Genomic DNA, 22,453 nt, shown 5'->3' with positions numbered 1-22,453 from the left:
AAACCAAGAAGGGGGGGGGAAATTGTTATTTTTATATTACTACAGGTGATATAAATGTAATTAATTTTGCGTGCGTTTGTTTATTATTGCAGCCTCATCTGTCTCAACCGATCCATTAATCCATCCGCGGTGATTATTTGCCGCTTACCGCAAGTGATTCGTGGCTCCCAGAAAATTAATTGCAAACCATTTTGATACACTTACTAATTGGTTGACACATTTATCAAGCAGAAAATACAAGGTTAGCAAACGCAGGAACAAATGGATTTTATGGTGAAGATTTTTGGTGGTTGGACTGGAAGTTACAAATAAACAAGATTTAATGTGAATTTATTCATCTTCACTGATCAATCGGGAATAATAAACAATAAAAGAGGGTATTTTAAACTCATTTGTCTCTTCCTAAAAAATAAATGACTTGATGGAGACAATCACACAGTATTGTGAGCATGAGTTGGGATTCATTTGCAATAAAAATCACAATTCTTCTTGTTTTACATGCTTTAAAAAATATATATCAAAGGCACCAGCTGTGATTTACACCAAATCACATTCAACTACGTAAAACTGTATTCAATAACTAAAATTGTATTTACGCTGTGGATAAATATGGTTTTAAGAATTTGTTTTTCTCCAAAATTTTATGGACAAGGAATCCCTCAGACCCCCAGACGTCACCGGCTGTTGGTCTGAAAAACACTGAAACACGGACGATATAGTTTGTTTAACCGGCTAAAAAAACAGATTTGTTGATGCACTAGAGTGAATGAAAACACTTGTAGAGTCACTATTTATTATTTACATTAAGGCAGCATAGACACTATTAAATCAGTGTCCCGAACTCAAAAAAAGAAAGAAAAAAAAACATACTGTGAAAAGGGTCAATGTGAGGTCGGCCTCAATCAGAAATGACTGTTTCCCCCCCAGGGAGGCGCTGAGGGGGCAGCGAGTGACGCAGGTGAGATAGAGGCGTCGGCGCAGCGCGGAGCGGCGCCCCGTCCCTCTTATCAGTCTATGGAAAAGGACGAGGAAGGAGTGACGAAGGCCAGGGCTCCGGGCGCGATAAGGAAGGGCCCGGTGTCGCGCTCCCGCCCCGGCTCGCGCCGCCGCCGAGGCCGTCCAGGGGCCAGGTGTCGGCCGCGGGCCGAGAAGCCCTCCGAAGCCCCGCGTCTTCGCACGCGGGTACGACTCCGACCCCGTCCCGCCAGGTATTCAGAAAGCTGTTGTGTGTTTACGCGCGGTCGCTCCGGGGCGGCGAATGGAAGGAAGAAAAGTGAGAGACGGCGAGAAACAGAAGGTCAGGTGAAGTTCAGGGCGCTTTTTTTTTTTTTTTCTTCTTCAGCCGTCTCACACTGCAGGAAAGCGAAATTGCTTCCGGATCTCAGTATCCACCCCTGCACAGTCGAGAGTTCCTACCCTCCCCACCTCCTTCTTGTCCTCACTCCTTCCTCCCATTCATCCTCCCGCCTTAACGTTTTTTTTTTTTTTTTTGTCTTTTGCTCCACTTCTAATCTCTGTCTCGCTCTTTGTCCTCGTCCTGGCGGTCTGGCAGGCGGTCCTGCTGGGCGGCGTGGCACAGGGTGACGATGTCCGTCGGGAAGCAGTCTTTGAGCAGGATCCCTCTGTCTCGCTGGCAGTCCAGCTCGCCGATGAAACCGTACCAGTAGATCACGAGGCCCGGGCCAAACCTGCGGAGCATGACAAAAGCAACAAAGCCCGGCGACTTGTTAGGACATCGCCGCTGTCATCCAGAGGGATTTTTCAAAGTAGCTAACAAGTGGTGCAGCTGTTTGAAATTCAGATTTGCAAAATGCTTACGGCTGTTGATTTTGGTTATAGCAATCATAATAACAACAACAACAAAAAGAAGGAAAAAGTTGGTGAAAAGACAGAAAAAGTGGGAAATGGGTGTGATGGATCGGTGAGAGATGAGGCGGCTTAGGTTCTTTTTGTTTGATCGTGCTCCAGGAAACTTGCGCCGAATCAAACAAAAACACCGCCGAGGAGATAAAGATCTTTCTGACAGGGTGATACACACTCGATCACATTACAATGGCAGCGGAGTAACAATAATCTATGAAATAACAAAGCGCCGCGCCGCGGCCTCCGGATCCTGCCGTCAGAGGTCTCTGGCAGCGAACGCAGCGCACAGAGTTCAGCACGAGAGTCTGGGACTTGAAACACGCTGCGTCTGGAGGATAACGCCGGCCGGTCCGTCAGTGTCCAGCTGCTCCATTCACACTCAGGACAAACTTTCCCTTACTTGGCGTACATTTCGGTTCCTCGAGGATATTAAAAAAAAAAAACAACAACCCAGAAGTCATATCCATAATTCTAAAATGAAAACTTTTTTTCTGCACTCATCATTTTGCAGCTATTGTTCGACGCAGACAGTGGAAAAAAAAAAAAAAAAAAGATCTGCCGAAACAATTAAAACAGAGGTTTTCTTCACCGAATGTGGAAATAAATCATCTTTGCAGCTATTTATTAAGCCCCAAAGAGCCACCGGTGGCCCCGCTCTGCCTCATATAGATCATGCCTTTTTCTTTGAACGTCGGCCGCCGCGCATAAAGACTTGTCACAGTTGAACTCTGGGCGGAGGAGCGCCTCAGCTCCCACGTGGAAGAGCAGATTCAGGGGGGCTGACAGTCCTCCGGTCCCAGATACTCTATCCTCAGACAGTTAACAACGCCGCGGGGCCTCTGGAGACCCGGACAGGAAGCTCGCCAAAGGGCCACAGAGGTTCAGCTCCAAGGTAAAGTACATAAAAGCGTGAACCTGTGATCAATCACTTCACATTTTAAAGTTTTGACGCGACTTGTGGCTCTATTTTAGCAACCATTATGAAAATCCTCCCTGTTTTGTGCGGCCGTAATTTACGAGATTAATATAAATGCCGGGATGGTTGAACTTACATCTCTGACAAGGTATTGTGACCACATAAATTATAAATGTGAGTGCAAGTCTCAGCTGTTGTGGCATTGTCAGCCCGGCCGGGCCTGGAGGCAGTGCATGTTCTACATACAGCGCTCGCATGGAGACAGACACATGTACAAGAAAATATGTGGCTATACATGTGCACCCCTCCCTGCGAGAGGCCCTCGCAGCGGTACATGCTTCTGCGCCCCGTCCCTGCATTCTGCGTTTTACAGTGTGTGATTTACGGCGCTCTATCTATGAGCAAACAGGCCCGAGCCCAACAGCCCGGGAGAAAGCCTGCAGACACACACTGCAAGTTCACCACAATGTCACACACACACACACACACACACACACACACACACACACACACACACACACACAGCTCAGGATCTCGGCGCTGCGCAAAAAGCTAAAGCCCCACCGAAACTCTCATCATTTCCACGCTCCGCCGCCGCACATGGCCAACTCTTAATATGGAAATGTTATGGAAACAAAAGCTAAACATTTACATTAGATGACTTCGGAAAGGAGGTTATGCTGTACTTTTTTTATTCGAGCCGCCGTGCCGTATGCGTTTTCCTGCCTGATCTCTGGACGGGGAGGCGAAGTTGAAAAGGCGAGCGAAGGGGGAGAGCGGAGAGAGAGAGAGAGAGAGAGAGGCAACCTTCTGAAAAGGTTAAAACTGTACATCAACAGATAAGGCAGCCGTGCACGATACATCATGTCCCCGGTCTGTCAGGGGAGGCCGAGCACAAATTGAAACAAGCAAAATTATAAACACTGGGGAACCATGTCACCAAGGCCTTTCCATACCGTAAAGAAAATAAATGGACTTTGAATCCTACTCAGGATTAATACAAGTCAATGCTTTAGGGAGCTGGAGGTAAAAATCTGGGACTGGAAACAAAAACACTGAGAGGGAAAAAGGAACGGCCGGGGTGTTGAAACATCTTGAGAAGAAGGTTTTGAAAGTGAATCCAGATTCTCTGCATTATAAAGCTTCAGAATGCCTCTGAAGTTTATGTTTTGCACCACCTGAGGAAGTGAGTGGAAGTTCACTTTAAATTTGTAGACAAATTATGGTTTATTATGTGGGCTGGCTCGCTTTAACCTGGCATGTGCTTATTACGCGCGCAACCTCCGAGTTGGAGTCAACCATCTTCCAATAAACACCTAACTATGTAACGAGTTGGTGAAATTGTTTGTGAAATGTAGCTAATTTCGGGCGAGAGGGCCCACTTGACGAGCCTGGGCGTGGACGGCGGCTGCCAGCCACGCTTTCGTTAGTGTTAATGAGCGGCTGGTGGTCGCGTTTCAAGCAGGTGCCAAGCAGCTTACTGCAGCCGCTTAATGAGAGCGAGGCACTCAGGAACAAAAACCCCTGAATGGGGGAAGAGGGGAGTGTTATTAGTGTCTGCCTGAACACACACACATGCATACACACACACACACACGCAGCATGCCTTGTCGCCAAGTCTCACACAGAGCTGAAGCAAAGAAGGAAGAATGCAAGAGCCATACTTATATTACTTGTATAGAAGAGAGGTATAAATACACATAAAAGTATAATAAAACAGTGACTATAACCTTCAAAAGAATGTGCAAACTTTCTCATTTTAAGGTGGCTGAAGGTCAGACGGTCCACCTTCCCCCCCCTAAAAAAAGAAGAAAAAAAAAGTCCTCAACGTTTTCACTGAGCTCACAGATCAAGGTTAATCTGATTTGCCACTTTTGGTGAGAAAGAGCGTTACTGAAACCGGGGGCCGAGCACTTCTGCCAAAACGCATTACACGACACGAGGGATCATCAATAAAATCGAGACGAATTTACGCCGGACTTTAAAAAAAAAAAACAAAAAAAAAAAACGGCCTCACTTCATTTTACATACCACACAGAACCATTAAACAAATGCCCCGGCAGTGATTTAGACAGTGTGAGCCTCCACCTGAGGGTGAACTCTGTGTCTCCGAGGTCTCTCCACAAAGACCTCTTTGTTTTCAAGCATCCATACATCAGGTCACAAGGTAGGGCCACTAAAGCTCTGCCAAACATTGGTCTTTTCTCTGCTTTTCTGAAATGTAGCTTTGGAATCTGCTCAACCCCGTTTAAGACAGACGGGACTGAGTGATCGCGGGGGCGGCGCGGAGGTCGAAAACTCTCTGGAAGACAGAAAAAGAGGTGTGCGCACAGCAAGGCAGACAGAGGAAAATGTGGAATTGTGACAAATGGCCTGTTTTTTTTTTCGAGATTGCTCAATAGATGTTCGGATAATGTTGGTGTGACGTGTTTGTGTGTGTAGAGGCGAGCGATATAATCCTGGAAACCATACGGAAACCGTGAACTAATCAGAGATTTATAAGGCTCTCTTCCCACAGAGGGCATCTCAAACAGGGAGGTAAATAATCCTCTACTACCAACACAACATCTCACCGTCCATAAACAACAACAGAATAGTTAACCTCTCACTGACAACTTATTAACATGAGCTAAGAATAGCACAACTTCCTTTGTTTCTCCACCCACTCCTTTGTTTTTATGAGTAAGGAAAAGTTCAATCCACCCGCTGTATGTAAAGCATAAATGACCAACTGCTTGTAAATTATTTAATAAACCAGCACAAGCTTTATAATTAAAGCGGACAAGAGAGAAGGTTCTTCTTTGCCAGGGTGTGAGTGTGTGTTATCGTCATGTTTGTGTCGAAGATAAAGGTGTGAAGATGAGAAGTGTGGGAGTCCAGTAGCAAGAGCTTATGGCAGTAGGAAATAATTAAAATCTGCTAATGCAAGGAGGGCCTTTTCAGATCTGGGACGAGAAGCTGCTTCATAATGGTCGCAGCCACCTGCACCTCCCAACACGAAAACTGGCTGCAGTGTAACCTCACCCACCTGTGGCTCATGAGCATAGTGGTAAATTTTACTATGAGATGCACCGCCCAATATTTGCTTACAAAAGGTGAAAAGGTGTGGCAATTTAAAGCTTTGGGCAGAATTTGAAAGTCAAATAGGGTTGAGAACAAAATCAAACGTGAGCTATGTCAGTAGGTGTGACGACAACTTCAGGATTTGACTTTTGAACTGAATGAGCGGCGTGTTGGACCGTGGCGCTGTGGTGACGACTCCTGCCTCAAAGTCAACTTCTGATACAGTGTGAGACGGTTAAAAACAAACCGTCAACATTTTAAACTACAGCTATCCACCATGTTTCTGCATGAAGCTGAAAACTGTTTATTCCAGCTATTTTCTACATAACCCTTAACTCTTATCGGCTTTAATCTCCACCATCTACACACACTGAGCGAGTTTCTATTCCCCACTAATTATTTAGCCAATTATCACTTTCCCTGACCCCAATCTCCCCACAAACTCTTATCACCTTGGCCACCTTCTCACATTAAGTCTTGAATCTTATCACCTTGGAAACACACGATCTGACAGCTGATGGATAACTTGTCTGACGCTTGATAATATGAAGGGGTTAATAACCATCGAGCCTATTTTAGTTTAGCTGCAGAGTGGTAAGAAGAAGCAGCGCTTCCTAGTACCATTTGGTCCTGGTTAGGACGTGCTTGTACAAAAACCGTGTTTCCCAAACATCTCCCAGCTGAGAGGAGGAGTCTCAATCAGCGTTTGGAACTCGTTAGCTCCCTTAACTGAGCATGTCGCCTGCCACATTAGCAACACACATCTGAGGGGGCGAGTGTGCGCTGTGTGGCGGTCCCGTCTCAGATCTGCGGCGTCACGGTCCGACGCGCTCTGACACACTCTGGTCTGCTTTGGATGTGGAGCGAAACCAAACAAGGTGTGGTTTGGCCCTCGCCTGTTCAGCGTTCGGGAGTCGGTTCAAACGGCATCCGGGACAGCGCAGATGACAAAACGTCCGACGGACGACAGCGACATGCGAGCGTCAACGTCTTTACTGAAGTTATGCTACAACCAGCTTGCTTTGTGTTTTCACTCTTCTGCACACGGCCGTTTGAACATGGACATATTAATACGTGTGTTTGATTCTCTGGCTGTATAAGGGTTAACCTTCAGACAGTCAGACCTCACCTGATCTTTTTCTCAGATATCGACTCCCCATCCTCCATAATGACCCTCTACATCACGGAAATGGCCTGATCTCCTCAGTTATGACACACTGAGTGGGTATTCATTAACACTTGATGCTGATGTTATTATACTCTATTATGGTGATGGCTGCAAATGGTGTCTCCTCGGAACGTACTGCACAGAAATCATGAGTAGGCACTTCATCGAGCCCGTGAATTCAGATGTATGTAAATATATTTTAAACGTGGAGTAACTACTGGACAGGATTAAGAGGGCTTTGATTGTACCTCGTGGGGGAAAAAAAATTACACACACACACAAAAATCTCCAAGGGCTTTCACTGATTTCAAATGAGGCATCTAAGTCTCTGAAGCCAAGCGCTGACCAGAGGGCTAATTTGGAGATCTGTTGAGAAAGTCCCTCTGGTCTTCCACGAATCCCCTCGTCTCTGAGTTCTGCTTGGAGACAGGAAGCTCCCCGTGGTGGTGGGGGAGCGCGCTGGGGGCTGGGAGGCTGTGCAGACAGAGGAGACTCCATCGTCTGGGGGATACATGCTCCTTTAACCTGTTATTGTGAACTCCCAGCAGCCCTGGCCGATAATTGCCACCCGTCTCTGGGGGGAAAAAACGCAGGCGAAGGCAAGCGGAGGGACGGCCATTTTGTGTCTAGCGCTACTTGCCGCCCCGCGTCCTAATCCTGCCCTTAACCCTGGGCGGCTAATGTGTCTTCAATTTAGGATGATCCCCCCCCACAACAGCCACGGCCCTAATCAACAACAGTTTGCACTGTAACCCTATCTGCCCCTCCCAGGGCAGCGTCAGTCTGACCGGGCGCCTGCAGATCTGCAACAGTGTTATGTTTTCATATGTATTTGCAGGGATATCGGATTTATTTGTGAGGTCACTCGATATGTCTTCCACTTGGTTGTTTACCTTCCACATTTGCCACTGAAATAAACAAACATCCACAAACAAATTCACATAAGCTTAGTTGCATCTGTAGCTGCAAGTCACTTCACTATGTAAACATTTGAAATAGCACAACAATGATGATTTTTCCTCCGACTTCAACAAACCTGTTATAATAAGCCTCGCATTCAACCCCGAACACGTGACATTATGCGGCGTCACGTCAGCGTCACGCTTCACCGAGGGCCGCATCAAAATTCATGGAAAGGCAGGTGTGAATGTGTGTTGCGTGGGCCTCCTGGCCTCTGCATCCATGAGCACAGCCCTGCCCCAAAATTAGAGTGTGGTCTCTAATGTCTCCCTGAGAGAGAGGGAGAGAGAGAGAGAGAGAGAAAAAAAAAAAGAGAGAGGCCTGGCTTTCGTCCAAGTCAGCACCTTTGGAAGTGCAGTCGTGTTACCACCACTAAATCAACATGTCAGCGCCCGGCCCAGTGAACTTCTTCACCCAGACTCCATAGCTTACAGCTACCCCACACACCTAATGGATTGGTGTGAATGCCTATCTGTCTGCTGAGGCGAAACGAGGAAAGGACGTATGAGGAGTCATTACAAGAAAAAAAAAAAATCTTTTTCAGCTGCTACATCGAACATTAGCCGACCCGCCGTCTGATTATCATCACTGGTATTACTCCGATTACTTGAATGAAAACTGCGGCCGTGGCTAAGCAGCCAGCGTCAGGTTAAGGTATCATCGCCGTCAACCTTGGCCTCTGCGTCCAAAATGGAACCGTCCCAGTTTTTGAGGGTGGCGGGTCTGGAGACGGACACAGGCGAAGGGCCACAGAAATCCGTGTGCTTACTCGGCAGTCTGTTTACATTCCTGAGGGTAATTTTAGCCCCCCCGGAGGGGGCAGAGCAGGGGGGCCGACATGTCGTTGGGGCTTGTCAGTGTTCGACAGGCCAGCCGGCGCAGGGGCGGCACCTGGACATCTGGGTGGTACGTAAGTACACATATATACACATACCTCCCGCAGGAAAATCACTGGAACCTAGCGGCTAGCTGAGCATTGGGCGCTTATTTAGTTTGTTTTTGGTATTAACTCATCAAAAACAGAAGCAAAAAAGTCAACCAGCATCTTTATATCAAGTAATATCAATGAATACGCTGTCTGTGACTGTAGGAACAGTTACCGACAAGGCCGCCGTGTGCAAAGCGAGAGTTGGAGTCATGCTAACAGGCCCACCGCAGAGCGCCATTAGTTTTGGACAACACAGGATATCCCCCGATGATCCCGCCGGCGGTCGGCGGCGCAAATCTAATTTTATTGTAGTTTTTAAAAATTTACTAGGCAAACAAAACAATAATCCCGGCTTCTGTGCACGTGCGGGGGACTGGTGTTTTTATTACTCCCAGCCCGGAGTGTCCCTTCAAAGGATCCGAAGCAGAGCGAAATGTCCGGGGGCCTCGTGGTGTTTGTGTGTCGATGCATGTGTAATGGAGAAGTTGAGGGAGAGATAGAGAGATAGAGAACGAGGGAGGGAGAGAGAGAGAGAGAGAGAGAGACCCGGAGCTTATCGAAACTAATTAGGCGAGGGATCAGGATGGAAGTTAAATACTGGGCTACATGTAATGAAAGAAGCCGAGTCGGGGACATCTAGGGGTCAGGCCCACACCAAACAGTGGTCCTCGGGCAATCTGGTATTGATTTTCACTCGTTTGGGGATGAAGGTGGATGAGCGGGAGGGAGCGATGAGGAGCGAGAGGGAAGGGGAGAGGCGGCAGGGCAGAGTCTAAGGGTCTCGCGAGTTGTCAACTTGACAGTTTAACCCCTTTTGGAGTAGAACAAACAAACAGAAGGATCTCCTGGGCTGACAGCGTTGATCTGTCATGGTGATGACACTGCAAAGCCCCACACAATGCCCACACAGGAGAGGAGGAGGAGGGAGGAGGGGGGGCAAGTGGATACAGATATGCACGGGCACATTCCTTAAGCTTGAGGAGATAGGACTGCACTGTGCTAAGCTTAATAAAAAAAATAATGCTGAGCTGAATTTAAGAATAAACCATACAAATAACTATTTTTTCCTTTGCTCTGCAGGTATGATGAAAGAGGTTCAAGGTGGAACTTGGAGGGAGATTTTGGCATTCCGCACTGTATAAAAGTTTGACAATCCACCATAATACAGTATTGGCGATCGTTCACAGGCACGCACACACACACAGATGTCAGTGCTCCTCTGTTGTCACTCAGCCCGGGCAGCCCGTCACCCGGAGCACCTTCCCTCTCATGTCCTTAAACACTTGAAAACCCCTTTCACTCTTCTCTCGGAGCGCCTCATCGCTTTGTCACATCGCCAAAGGGGACTCCATTAGCCTGGCCAACTCTCACTTATACTTAACACACACAACTGAGCACACACACACACACACACACACACACACACACACACACACACACTGTGATACTCACAGCTAAGGCTGTCCACATCAAATTAGAGCGGCCCCTATTGTCCCCATTACGGCCCGGGAAGGCTCCATCATGACGGATGCTACGGGGTCCCTCACTTGTCAGAAGTTGTCAGACAGACCGGAGTCTGGATACACACAGCTGACAGGTAATCTTAATGTCTTCAATTAGCCCAATTAGGCCTGTCATAAACAATTCGATAAATGTTCCACCAACACAAACAGATAAACGCGCGCACAAGGGGAAGCGCACACGCTCACACACACACCCTGTGGTCTGCAGGGTATTAATGAGAAGGGTAATGGGTATATCAGTGGACGGTTGACTTGTTTTTTGGCTTCGGGGAGGGGTGTGCCCCCCGCTCCCCCCATCCCGGGCTCTCAGCTGTGCACTGCTGGCTGCTACCTGGTCACTTCAAATTGTACTATCTCCTTTCATTAGCGCATCGCGGGCTGAGAATCTGAAAGGCCGTGACAAAATTCATTTGAGACGAGCGGGAGCAGATTGCCTGAAGCAGGTGCTATAAGGGAGATAAAACAAAAGCAGCACCTTTGTGAAGCTGTGTGTGTGTGTGTGTGTGTGTGTGTGTGTGTGAGGCTTTTCCCTGGTATTCACATTCTGTTCTTTTCCTTGCTATGGTAAATGGGTAATGACACAAAAGTGCTTTTGGAAAAAAAAAAAAAAAAAAAAGAAAAGAAAAAGAAAGGAAAGGCAGTGGAGGAGAATCGGCCCAGTGCACCCTCAAGAGCGTTTACCAAGCTGCAGAGAAATCTAAATATTATTTCGAGTGTGACTAAACAGGCTAACACCTTTCTGTGCCGAGAATGTGTGATAGCTAACATTGTTTGATTTGGTCTCAGCTGCACGATATCTCAGCGCTAAGCAAAGGTGACACCGGCGCCGCATCCTCAAGTCTTTGTCCGCTAACCGGTGCTTTTAATTCATCTATTTGCATCTGCTATCAGTTTCCTTTCCCCCCGCCACCTCTGGATGCAGAGCGTGTTTTCAGGAACCGCGGGGGTACAAGCTAATGTTTAAAACAGAGATTCCACAGTTTGCAAACACGAGAGCCGGGAAAGTTAGCATCAATATTTGAACAAGAACTCCACATCAACGGCGCCTTGATCTTATGTACGGAGGCCTTGAAATGCCCCACATCAAGAAAACAACACTGACACTTTCAATGCTGTGCTCGTCTCTGGGCGTTCGGGGTGGAGCGGGTAGAGAAAAAGATGTCCAAAATGTAATCAGAACAGAGGAAAACAAGTTAAAAACTGAGGCGATATTCTGAATGGTGAAAACCCGAGGCTCATTTTCATTCAGGGAGTCAACCAGGGACAAGAAGACAAACCGAACCCGCTGCTATCAACAAGATCTGTGATGGACCTCTGAATCCACGTCTGATCCTCACCTCAAGTGACGGCTACAAAACCATCTGAGAGAAAAAAAAAAGAGAGAGAGAGAGAGAGAGAGAGGAAAGAAAGAGAAAAGCCGTCACCGGGAAGTTGTAATAGGAAATTGCTTTTGGCAACTATTTGTTCAGGCACCGGATTTTTTTTTCGTCTTTATGCCAACCCAGCGAGCCCCCATTGGAAAACAGGGCAGGTCCCCCTAATGAGTAATCTATTTCAAAGCAGTCGTGTCTGGGCATGACAGTTTACTGAGAGGCTTGAAGAACTGGTAATTACCAGTGTTACGGGGCAATTAATGCATATTACACTGCGGCACTCATGGCGGTGACTGTCAGCTCCCCAATAAAAATGAGCACTCTTCAGCTAAAGGGTGACATTAATTGGGCCCTTAATGACTATGCAGAGGAACCAAGCCAAATAGGAACAAAACAGGGGACTCGCTCTGACACTAGCAGAGGGCTGGAAATTGGACTAAAAATGAGATTAATTGCTGTTTAGAAAAAAAAAAGGAAAAAAAAGAAGGGAAAACGTGGTGAGGGGAAGGGGGGAAAAGAGGCTGGAATTATAGGGTGCAGAGAGCAAGAGCGGTTCATACAGATGACAATTCAATTAATTATTTTATTCTGCATTTCCTATACCTTGAGAGAGAGAGAGAAAAAAAAAAGCACAGACGGGCCTCGGGCCTCTTTTGAAGGCTTTGTCCATGAAGAGCTACCCCTACATTTCCAAAAAGCACATCTAGAAAAGCGACAAGAAGCTTCTCCACAAAATACAAGAACACATATAGCGGTGGATATAAAGGGAGTTCAGTGCAACAGAGAAAAATCATCTTGAGAGACGATTATTGAGAATTTCTGGGCTACACAGGTTCCTATAAAGCTTCGGTCGTTTCGTATGTGTTTCCACTTAAAACCGTCCATAAAAACCTCAAGGAAAGCTTTCATTAAAAGTAAATCTACCAAATTGCAGGCCTTCCACCCCCAGAAATGTTTGTTTAGAAGGAGATCAAGGATGTGGTGGAGACATGAAGTAATTCTGATTAATGTTGCTAAAGCAAGGCACGTACTCAACACCACCTGAATATGCAAACCCCCGAATCATAAAAATATCAGCATGCAAAGCGTGCCGTCATTTGCATACATTTTTGATTCTGGATTTCCTTGCTTTTTAAATATGCAGTTAGAAATAGTCCGGCACTGCCTCTTGCGCTGTCACGCCGCATACTCACACTGTCATTGGTCCTGATAGAACTCTTCCGCTTCAAAGGGAGCTTTGCAATGGAGCGGAGAGCGAGCAAATATTTGAATTGCAAAAACACATCATCTTGCGAGGGGGAGAAAATTCAAGACAACTTTCTGGAGTTAAAGACGCCCCCCCCCCGCCTTCAACCCCCTCAACCCCCAGCAAGCTAACCTTCTGCATACGGCATAAAAAAAGTCAACATATTCATAGTGTAAGCAATCTCCTTACTAATTTACCATATCCAAATTTGTGTAATGGGATATGACATATTTTAGAGGGGATTGTCGAGGAGAGAGAGAGAGAGAGAAAAAAAAAAAACTTTAATTTGAGTCGAGAACCATAAAATGTTTAAGCTGCTCCTGTATTTAACTAAAATCCACCATACAAATCCAGGTTCTCAGACAACCTGACATGGGTTTGATTACGGACTGAAGTGTAATTAGCTTCTTAAGTCGTCCTGTGGAAGGTTGCGGCGAGCGGCGCGGGCATCCTCGCGAGCTATTTCGGCAGAACTAAAGAGAGCTTCGGATTCCGCGGGAGAACCTTTCCAATTAGCCGGTTTATAACCATTCGCATGCAGGAGCTCCGGGAGAATCCCTCTCCAACTTCTTCTCAGAACTTTCGGAGAGAGCGCGATAAATAATCTTCATGACAAATCAATAATGTGACTCGGAGCATTTTTCAAGGTATGAGCCGCTCAAGCCGATGCCAGGATAAATAGAAGACTGAAGCCAAAAGTTACAAGTCGAGCCTGGAAGGCCATGAACAACATTAACGCCGCTAAATACCCATCTTCAGACGGATGAAGAAAAAAAAAAAAAAAACCCACCCCCGCAAGGGGGGAAAACACTCATCTCTTCTGTTTATGATCGTAAATGTATTTACCACCGGCTGCGAGCTACCTTCAGTTTGAAATAAGGGAAAATCTGTCTGTCTTGAACATATACAGCAAAAAACGTACTGTAAATAAGGAACTACGGAGAGCAGGGGGGGGAAAAAAAATCCCAAAAAACCAAGGCCACATTTTTCTGTACATACTATAAATATAACAAACAGTTGTGGCTGCGCGGTGGTGCAGTGGTTAGCACTCCTGCCACACAGTGAAAAAAAAACCCCAGTTTGATGGAGGTCTTTCTGGATGTTTTCTCCGGGTAACACTTTAGCCCCACATGACCCCGAACTGGGTGAAGCAGTGGAGATGGTGAAGCCACATGATGTGAAAACTGTCAAAAATCTGATCATTTGAGTTTACATTTAAATGTAATAAAGCCAAGAATCTTAAAAAAAAGAAGTAATTTTAAAAGAAATTACAAGAGATTTGCCATCTACAAGGCCTACTGTTATTAATTTCAGTAACCGTTTAAAAGCAAATGTACATCAACATCAACAATTATTACATTTTCAGTTATATGTGTAATATTATAAACTGTTTAGCAAGTCAATCTTGACTCTGTTGAGCTTAAAATGGCGACCATGACTGCATTAACGGGAGATATTCTGCTATCGGCCGTGAAGTCAACATAAAGTTGAGCGTGTCGCCTCGATACGTCGCCGACGTCACGCTTCCTAACCGTCTCCCGGCCTGCGGCGTCCGCTTCATGAGAACCGCCGGGCCGGGCGCAGACAAGCTGGAGACAGGATCTGAGCCGAAAATCAAACGTGAATGATGGATGGCTTTACTGCACAATGACCTCTGTCACTGGGTTCTTGCCCTAAATCAATGCCGGCGATAAGGGCCCTGCGCCAGCGCTCACCTTGGTATGCTCACCAGCAGACCTTATCTGTGGCAGGAGGAAGTATGAGTAATAACCAGAGACAAGCTACGACAAAACCACTAACCCCACCTTGTCAAACATAATTTACAATGTATATCCCTCCCCCTTTTCTGCTGCTGTTAAACAGTAATTATGAGAACCAAAGAGATTTGAGACCGTGGGTTTGGAAGATTAACCTGTTATACGACGGCGGGAGAGCTTTTCACGTATCTGTGGTGCAATCGGGGACGTGGAGAAACCGAGCAGATGGATCCCTGCTCTGCCGGCCTGCGTACCAGCCATTCATTCACAAAATTATGAGCGAGATCTCTAAACTTCAGCCAAACTTTCAGCGATGCACACGATGAAAGGTCAGAGGCTTGAGTTGAAAGAAGGGTTGACAGGAAGTAGAAGGAAAGACTTCTTCGCGTTGAGAACTCTCAGACCTTTCAGTAGCTTTTCATTCGGCCGCGTGTGATGAAGTGTGTGTGTGTGAAGAGAGCGAGCGCGCTCCCAGGCAGTCGCATCAAAAAGGGGAGAGAGACCAAACATGACATCAAACGTTGCAATTAGCTGACCCCTTTCTCTCCGAGGCGCAGTTCGAGGAGCCCCAGCCTTTAAAACCCTGATTAAAATATGTTTGCTTTCTCATTCAAAATGACATTTGACAAGGTTAGTAATATTTCAACTAACTGCAAAAACATTCTTGAAGACGTAATCCTTCCCCCCCCCCGTCACTTTGCAGGGGCGCAGGTAACCCCGGAGCGAGTTTCCCATGAACTCAGTCCTACGATTTCAAAACAAAACTGCTGGGGGAGGAAAAAAAAAAGAAAAAAAGAAAGATGAAGCGGTTCGACTGTGTTTTGTTTCACCCGGGCAGCTGAAACTAAATGTTTTCTGATCATTATTCAGAGCATTTATCCCCTTTTCTAATTCAAACCACAGTGAATACCTTAAACAAAAGCAGTAGTCTGTTCTGGAAGGCGTGAGGACTGTCACCAGCTCCGAGGATTCAGTTCCTCAAGCTGTTAAATCCCCTCATCGCCAAATCAGATGAGCTGCACTGTGGAAACGTGATATAAAAGCACGACTTCGTGTCAATTTTGCACCGCAAAGAGTTGGAAAACCTAAATAAACGAAAAAAGCCAGTCGTCGGTCCTGACAAAACTACTTGAAGACGAGCGGGGAGGACGGCGACGGGGCTCCGAGACGGTCAGCCCCAAAACTCCGCCTGACATTAATAGTTTTCACATCCGCTCCAGTCGCGCAGAAGGAGAATGCGAAGTGTCGGGCCGGACAGCGAGCCGGCCCGGCCCGGGCTGCAGCTGCGCTCAGAATGGAAGTGGCACTTTCTATCAGAGGCCTTTCAGCAGACAGCTCTATTCTGTCCGCTCACTTCTAACCCCCGTGACACACGGACGCTCCCTGCAAAGAATCAGAGTGGTCATTTAAAAACACGCAGCCGTCATTGAAGAGACAGGATCCGGGTTTAACATGGAGGGGGGGGGGTGGGGGGGGGGGGGGGTGACGACCATGGTGCGAACTTGCCAGCTGATAGAGATATCCCTCAAAATGAGAAATAAGATTTTTCTGACGTCTCTGTGGCGGCCGATGCGAAGGGGGCGAGTCCAAGTCTAAACTCGGGGAAGACTTTAGAGCTAACTTATTCAGAAAACGTGTGCCTCGATTATCTTACATCTAGCTCTGTGAAAGGAAAATCATCCAAGACTTGTCGTTTCTGCTTCCTGCTGATGATGAAGCTTTCATTAGCTGGAATTACTTTCCTAACTCCTTCAGACCACGTCACAAAGTTAGTCTATGAAACACATGTCTGCTCCCGCATTACCAGCGGCCATTCTGTGAGTTCGGGGCCGTTTTAATGGGACTCGCTGACCAGATGCACCCTTTCTTTAAATCGTTTATAGAGCTGACAGAGTTTGTGGAGACAAATCCGTTGCCCTGATAGATCTTGTACATTAACTCCCAGAATTGATGAGCAAAAATCAGAAGGTCAACACATGGACACGGGCTCCTCATGTGTCTCTGATTACACACTCCCATTGAAGGCGAGGCCAGCAGAGATGTTTAAGCTATCAGGCAATCAGACCGGCGAGAGACGTGAAACTCAAACCAGAGACGGGGAGAGCGAGAGGGCTGCCTGGGAACCGAAAAAAAAAAATGGGGGAAGAAGGTTCCGACGGCGCTTAACAAATGCCAGGCGAGAGAGAGAGAGGGAGAGAGAGAGAGAAAAGACTCTGATGTGCTTGTATCTGTTTCATTGTTTCTGCCAACTATGCAGTTAGGTAAATTAATACAGACTTTAAAGCACAGCTTGGAGAACATGAGCAGAATTTCACCTGCTATACAAGTGGACATACTTGTTTATTACTTCATTTTAAACCCAAACATGTAAAGTAAAATGACAGGAGTTTCAAACACATTTTTGTTCAGTTCAATTTAATCCATAATGGGAAGGACAGGTAATCTAGTGTTATAATAACTTTTATATTTAAACTTTAAAGTTTTTCTTTCTTCTGTTGCAGAGTATAAGTAGTGCACATGCTGAAACTGCATTTATTTTCACAAAAGCTAAACAATGACCACAAAAAAGTAGAACAATCTCAACATAAAGCAGCTTTTAATGATAAGTTTTGGTGTTGAATACAGTGAACCGTCAGAAAAACTGTTGCATTTTGCATGTTTTTCTTACTGAACAAGAAATTTGATGTTAACAATTTGCTTTCTGGCACGCCGGGTCGAACTGGAGGATCTTCCAAGTTTAGGACACCTCCGCTTTAGACCAATCAGTACTAATTCTGATGGTTTAAGAGTACTTTTATCTTCTGTTCCCCCCCAAAAAACATATTTCTGTTAGTTTGCAAGATTTTTGGCACTCTGTATTATCTATTACATAGCTTAGGAGTTTTTTTCCCTCATTTCTTTATTGCAATAAAATAGTTTTTCTATAAGTATAAATCACACAAAGCTTTTTAGATCCATTCCAATAAACACAGAAGTTATTCCGAGGCATAATCCATATTGTAACCACTGACATCTGTGTACGCACATGCAAGCACTCAACGCATGTGTTTATCGGCCGCATATATATGGGACCACATTTCTGCTCTGTCGGTCCTACATTACCACTGATTACATGAAAATTAATTTATGGCAGTGAGAATTAACTATAGCTGCAAAGCAAAGCGGGTAGAGTGGGAGAAAGCTGAACAGAGCTCAAAAAGAAACAAAATAAACGCAGGTGAACAGAAAAACCAAACAAAAAAAAAAAAAAAAAACAAGGTTATGTGGGGGACAGCGAGCCTATAAAAAGAAGCCCACTGTCTAGGTTATCTATAAGGAACCACTTATCACGAGCGGCCAGCTCCACACAGTGACTGATGGGCCCATGCAGACCGCGAGGAGCAGCACATTATCTGGTACACACAGAGCTGCTCTTTAAACACAAAGGCAGAAATATGAAGCATTGTTTCCCTGCTTGTCATTTGGTAAAAAAAAAAAAAAAAAAAATTATTACATTTATTTTGGGTTCTGAAATAGAAATAGGAAAGAGTGTTTACTGGTTTTGTGCCTGCAGATACGCTGAGATACTGAACAATAACATAAATTAAAGACACAACGAATTAAACTCAGTGGAATCATTAATATGCAGCGTTTAAACCCTGATGATTTAAAGCAGGGCAGCTTTTAAAATGCTCACTTAAATCTTCAAAATGCCTTATGATGAGGATTTCCTTTTACTACTTAAAAACAAATCTTTCAGAGTTGTTGCATTGTTGGGATTTTTTTTTTTTATGCCAACTATAAATTTTGACTTTTTTTTTTAAACTTTCTACAACAAGCCAGAGGGTTCATGGTTGAGAGCTTCTCTTTGGACGAGAGAGAACACGGAAAGAGTCATCCTGGCCTCCTTCAGCAGTGAGGTTAAGACACGATTCAGCCTTTTAGGTGGACGGCATTAAGGCGGTTTCCAAGCAGCTGTGAAGGTGCACGAAATCAGATATTTTATTTCAGTTGTGCTCTGTATTTATGCTGTCTGCCGAGCTTCAACGCACGTCTGTGAGGAACGATTTTATGTATATTGAGGGCATAAACTGTAGGATTTCACCTCATAATTACAGTTTTTGAAGATGGAAAGATACTAGGCAGCAGTGAGAATGCAGGCCTTTGTGTGAAGCTTCAGAAGTGAACAATTTGTATGTCTGGGCATCGAGAAAATATTACTTCAACTTTAACGTCACACAGAGGGTAATGGAGACCTGAGAGCTTCTCTGGAGGTCAGGTGGCCATTTAAATCCGCCTGTTAGATTGACTTTTACAAAAGGCCCCTCTATTCCTTGCCTACTTCTCTCTTTGCTTTTGACAAATGCTGCTGACTTCTTCCTGGAATGAAACCCAGAAGGTCAATGCAGGAGAAAAAAAAAAAAAAAAAGGAGGTGAAAAAGACTGAGAAAATGAGGGAGGGGTGAAAAAAAAAAGGAAGAAAGAAGTGCGTCTCTGTAAGTCTGACGACATACATCGTGAAAGCTGACAAAGAAATGTACGTTCGTCTTTAAAAAGTTCCATAGCAAAACAGGAATTTATGGAGGAGACATGCTTGCACCTCATTTCACTTGAGGCTTTCCTCTCCATCTCGCGGTGTCACGGGCGAGCAGGGAGACAGGAGGAGGGGTGTGCGTCGCCGGGGTGCCGCTTTCTGTCCCGCTCCTCGTTTATACACACAGCATCCATGTCAAAGCCGCTCTCACACTCAATGGCGAATGACAAATTTGGATAATGCACACGCAGAAAAACCCCACCAAAATAAATAGGAGACATGGAGGCTTAACCGCAGCTAAATCCTGAGGCTGCCGCAGACCTGAGAGTGCGGATTACACCCCAGACGCCTTAGACAATGCACACAAATGTGCATCCTTAAAAGCATGAAATCCTTGAAGCATCAAAGCTGGCTTGTCATTTACCATTAATATTCCAAGTTGCTTGTGCTTTGGGGTGGGGTGTGTGTGTGTGGGTTGGGGGGGGGCCAGTGTCGCACTTCTGCTTGCTGATGTGCCCTAAAACAAACACTTGCAAAGCCCTAAAGGAGCCACCATTGTGGGTAGCTATTTTTTCGAGCTGTGGAATATTCTGCGAGAGGATGTCATAACAAAGGAAACAATAAAAGAGGCCACGTTCCTGCGCTGCATGGGGCATCCATAACTATAAATAGGAGAAAGGCTATGTCAGAGGCAAGTATGTGTTAGCAGGAACACTGCTTTAAAAAAAAAAAAAAATGGGGAAAAAAATACTACAACTGCAAATTTACACCAATTAAATATGAGTATTTAATACAGATGGGGTATTATTTATGTATTGAAACTACTTTCTAAAAGGACATTACATTATATGTATATAAAATTCCACCATTTCTTTGTTGTGCATGTCTGACAGGAACCTGAGGTAAAGCATGGTAGGGCGCAGGTCTCGGAGGTGTCATGCTGTCACCCTGGAAGCGTCGGTGCTTTTCCTCGGGGATGGCCCGGTAATGTCCGGCCTCATTGTATCAGCGGCAGCCGCAGCCTGTGGGCGCCCTCTCTCAGGTGACACCCCCGATCTGCTCCGGCTCTCTGACGGCCTTGCTGCTGAGGCTTTAATACTCTTTGCTATAACTCAAATAAGAAAAAAAAAGGGTCTGTACGACCTGAGTTTGTAAAATAAATAAATGTGTAGGAACACACACATATGTGCAAACACATCTACTGGCGTGTAAGTGTTCACTCAAGCGGAAGCAAACATCTAAAGACGTCAAGAAGGAAGAAATGAGACTTTAAAAAAGCTGAAATGACTTCAATACAACACAGTGTATTGTTACACCCTTGTAATTATGAATTCCTGTCGTCACCGCTTTGGAAAGTTCAACAAAAATGATGGACATGTCCATTAAAAAAAAATTAATTTGATGTCGCGAAGGGATTGACGTTCTTAAGACTATAACAGAATTACCACGCAATTCCATTTATAAACCTACAGCACACAGTTCCAGATATAATTGGAAAAAAAAAGTTCACAAAGAACTCAGGATGTCTAATTGCAGCTGTGTCAACTAATATAAAACATCACATAAATCTTGCTTCTGTCTATTTATTAGCCGATGTGTCAGGCAGTATTACTGGCGCTGTGGGAAAAGTCTGGAGTGAGTCTTCAGAACCAAGACTTCCAGATTAATGATGGCATTGTGTCCATTATTTACATTAAATAAGTCAGGCAAAGGAGAAGCAAGGACAAACCTGGATATAAATCGATATGTGCTTTAGGTAAGAGGAGGAAATTATAAGATAACATAAATTATCTAAATGGCAGGGTGTGGTTTTGAAAATTAAAGGAACAAAGAAACACATCATGCATGTTGGTGCATTCAAGTCCCAACAAATTTCCGAGTGGTCAAGCCAGATGATGTATAATGGCAAATCCAAAAGTCTTAACCCCCATCTCATATGAGGGAGAAATGAGGCATACTGTCCCATTATTTTGCTATAAATCATTTTTTTTTTTTGTGGACGGCTGACAGCTTTTTATCAGATCTAACCTTTTCAAGCCTCCATTAAGAGTGCTAACATTTTCAACTCTGACACGTTTGCGGTGTACGGATGGGACAGCTGATTTACTTTGGGGGGGTGGGGGGGTGGGGGGGGGGGTTGGCGGCATTGGTGCTCATTTTCACAGCAAAGAAGAACATGACTATTCACACAACTCTACATTTACAGTCTTAACTAAAGAAGCATTTCCTTCTCTTTGGTTGACATGACTCGTTTCTTTCTTTTTTGTTGTATAAAATGCTATGAAGCAGGGAAACTAAGGGCCAACTAGACCCCTCATAATCTGACAGATTAATAATGAGTGGACTCTGTCATAGAAAAGATGCTGTGAGGCAACAATGAGGAGACAGGCGTTGTATCAAGAGGAACTGTTAAAGCAGCTTTTGTTACATATTGTGATTGTGCTTTGATATGAAAGGCAGTAGTGCTAATGTTTTGACTGATTTTCATTTTAGTATTTTTTTTTTTGTTCAACCCATGACACATAGTCTCACAACAAAAACACCAATCAGTGATCTAAATATCTGCTTATTTATCTATCCATCAAACGTCCCAACTCTCGTATGTCTGGTGCGCCATACAGCAGACACACATACTTTAAAAACAGACGGGTCAATTCACCTTCCACCATCTGACTGGGGGTCACAAAGGGGGGAAAACGGTCTGAAAAAAAGCCCTTGAGCAAGACGCTGAACTCATACTGCTCCCAGCAGTGGTCAGGCAGACGCTGTGGGTCTACTGCTGGTGAATTGTGAAGGTGATCAACCCTGTGAAGTGTTTTGAGATCGCAGTCTATAAGCTGTTTTACACCACCGCCGGCCCTGATCCCTTTCATCTCCAATAAGAAAAATTAACTGGCTGGAAAATTGTCAAAATAGCTCTTAATAATCCCCAAACGTCCAATTCTGCATAAAAGCAAATCATTATTATCTGCTGGCAGTCAGAATTAAATATGTGATCAGCTCGACAGACAAATAGAAGAGCAGAGCCTTAACGGCTGCTGGTGGAGTTAAAGAAGGAACTCTGCCAACCGTAATTGATTTAAGCACGTCATAATCAGGAAGGGGCAGTTAAGGTGGAACCACACAAGAGTCCATATTTCATT

General features: G+C 45.2%; 1 protein-coding gene across 1 annotated transcript in view; it reads right to left on the bottom strand.

Annotated features, from left to right (window-relative positions):
- Positions 1-1,303: 1,303 nt before the first annotated feature.
- cdin1 (CDAN1 interacting nuclease 1) overlaps positions 1,304-22,453 on the bottom strand; it is a 50,038-nt gene continuing 28,888 nt past the window's right edge. Inside the window, exon 12 of the mRNA XM_030117046.1 lies at positions 1,304-1,688. Coding sequence (XP_029972906.1) covers positions 1,508-1,688 — 181 coding nt within the window. The 3' untranslated portion in view covers positions 1,304-1,507. The remainder of the gene's footprint in view (positions 1,689-22,453) is intronic.

The sequence above is a fragment of the Salarias fasciatus genome, chromosome 19 (genome assembly GCF_902148845.1).
Source record: "Salarias fasciatus chromosome 19, fSalaFa1.1, whole genome shotgun sequence".
In the NCBI taxonomy this organism is placed as follows: domain Eukaryota; kingdom Metazoa; phylum Chordata; class Actinopteri; order Blenniiformes; family Blenniidae; genus Salarias; species Salarias fasciatus.
The sequence above is the reverse complement of the archived record's forward strand: the minus strand, read 5'-3'. Positions and strand labels throughout refer to the sequence as shown.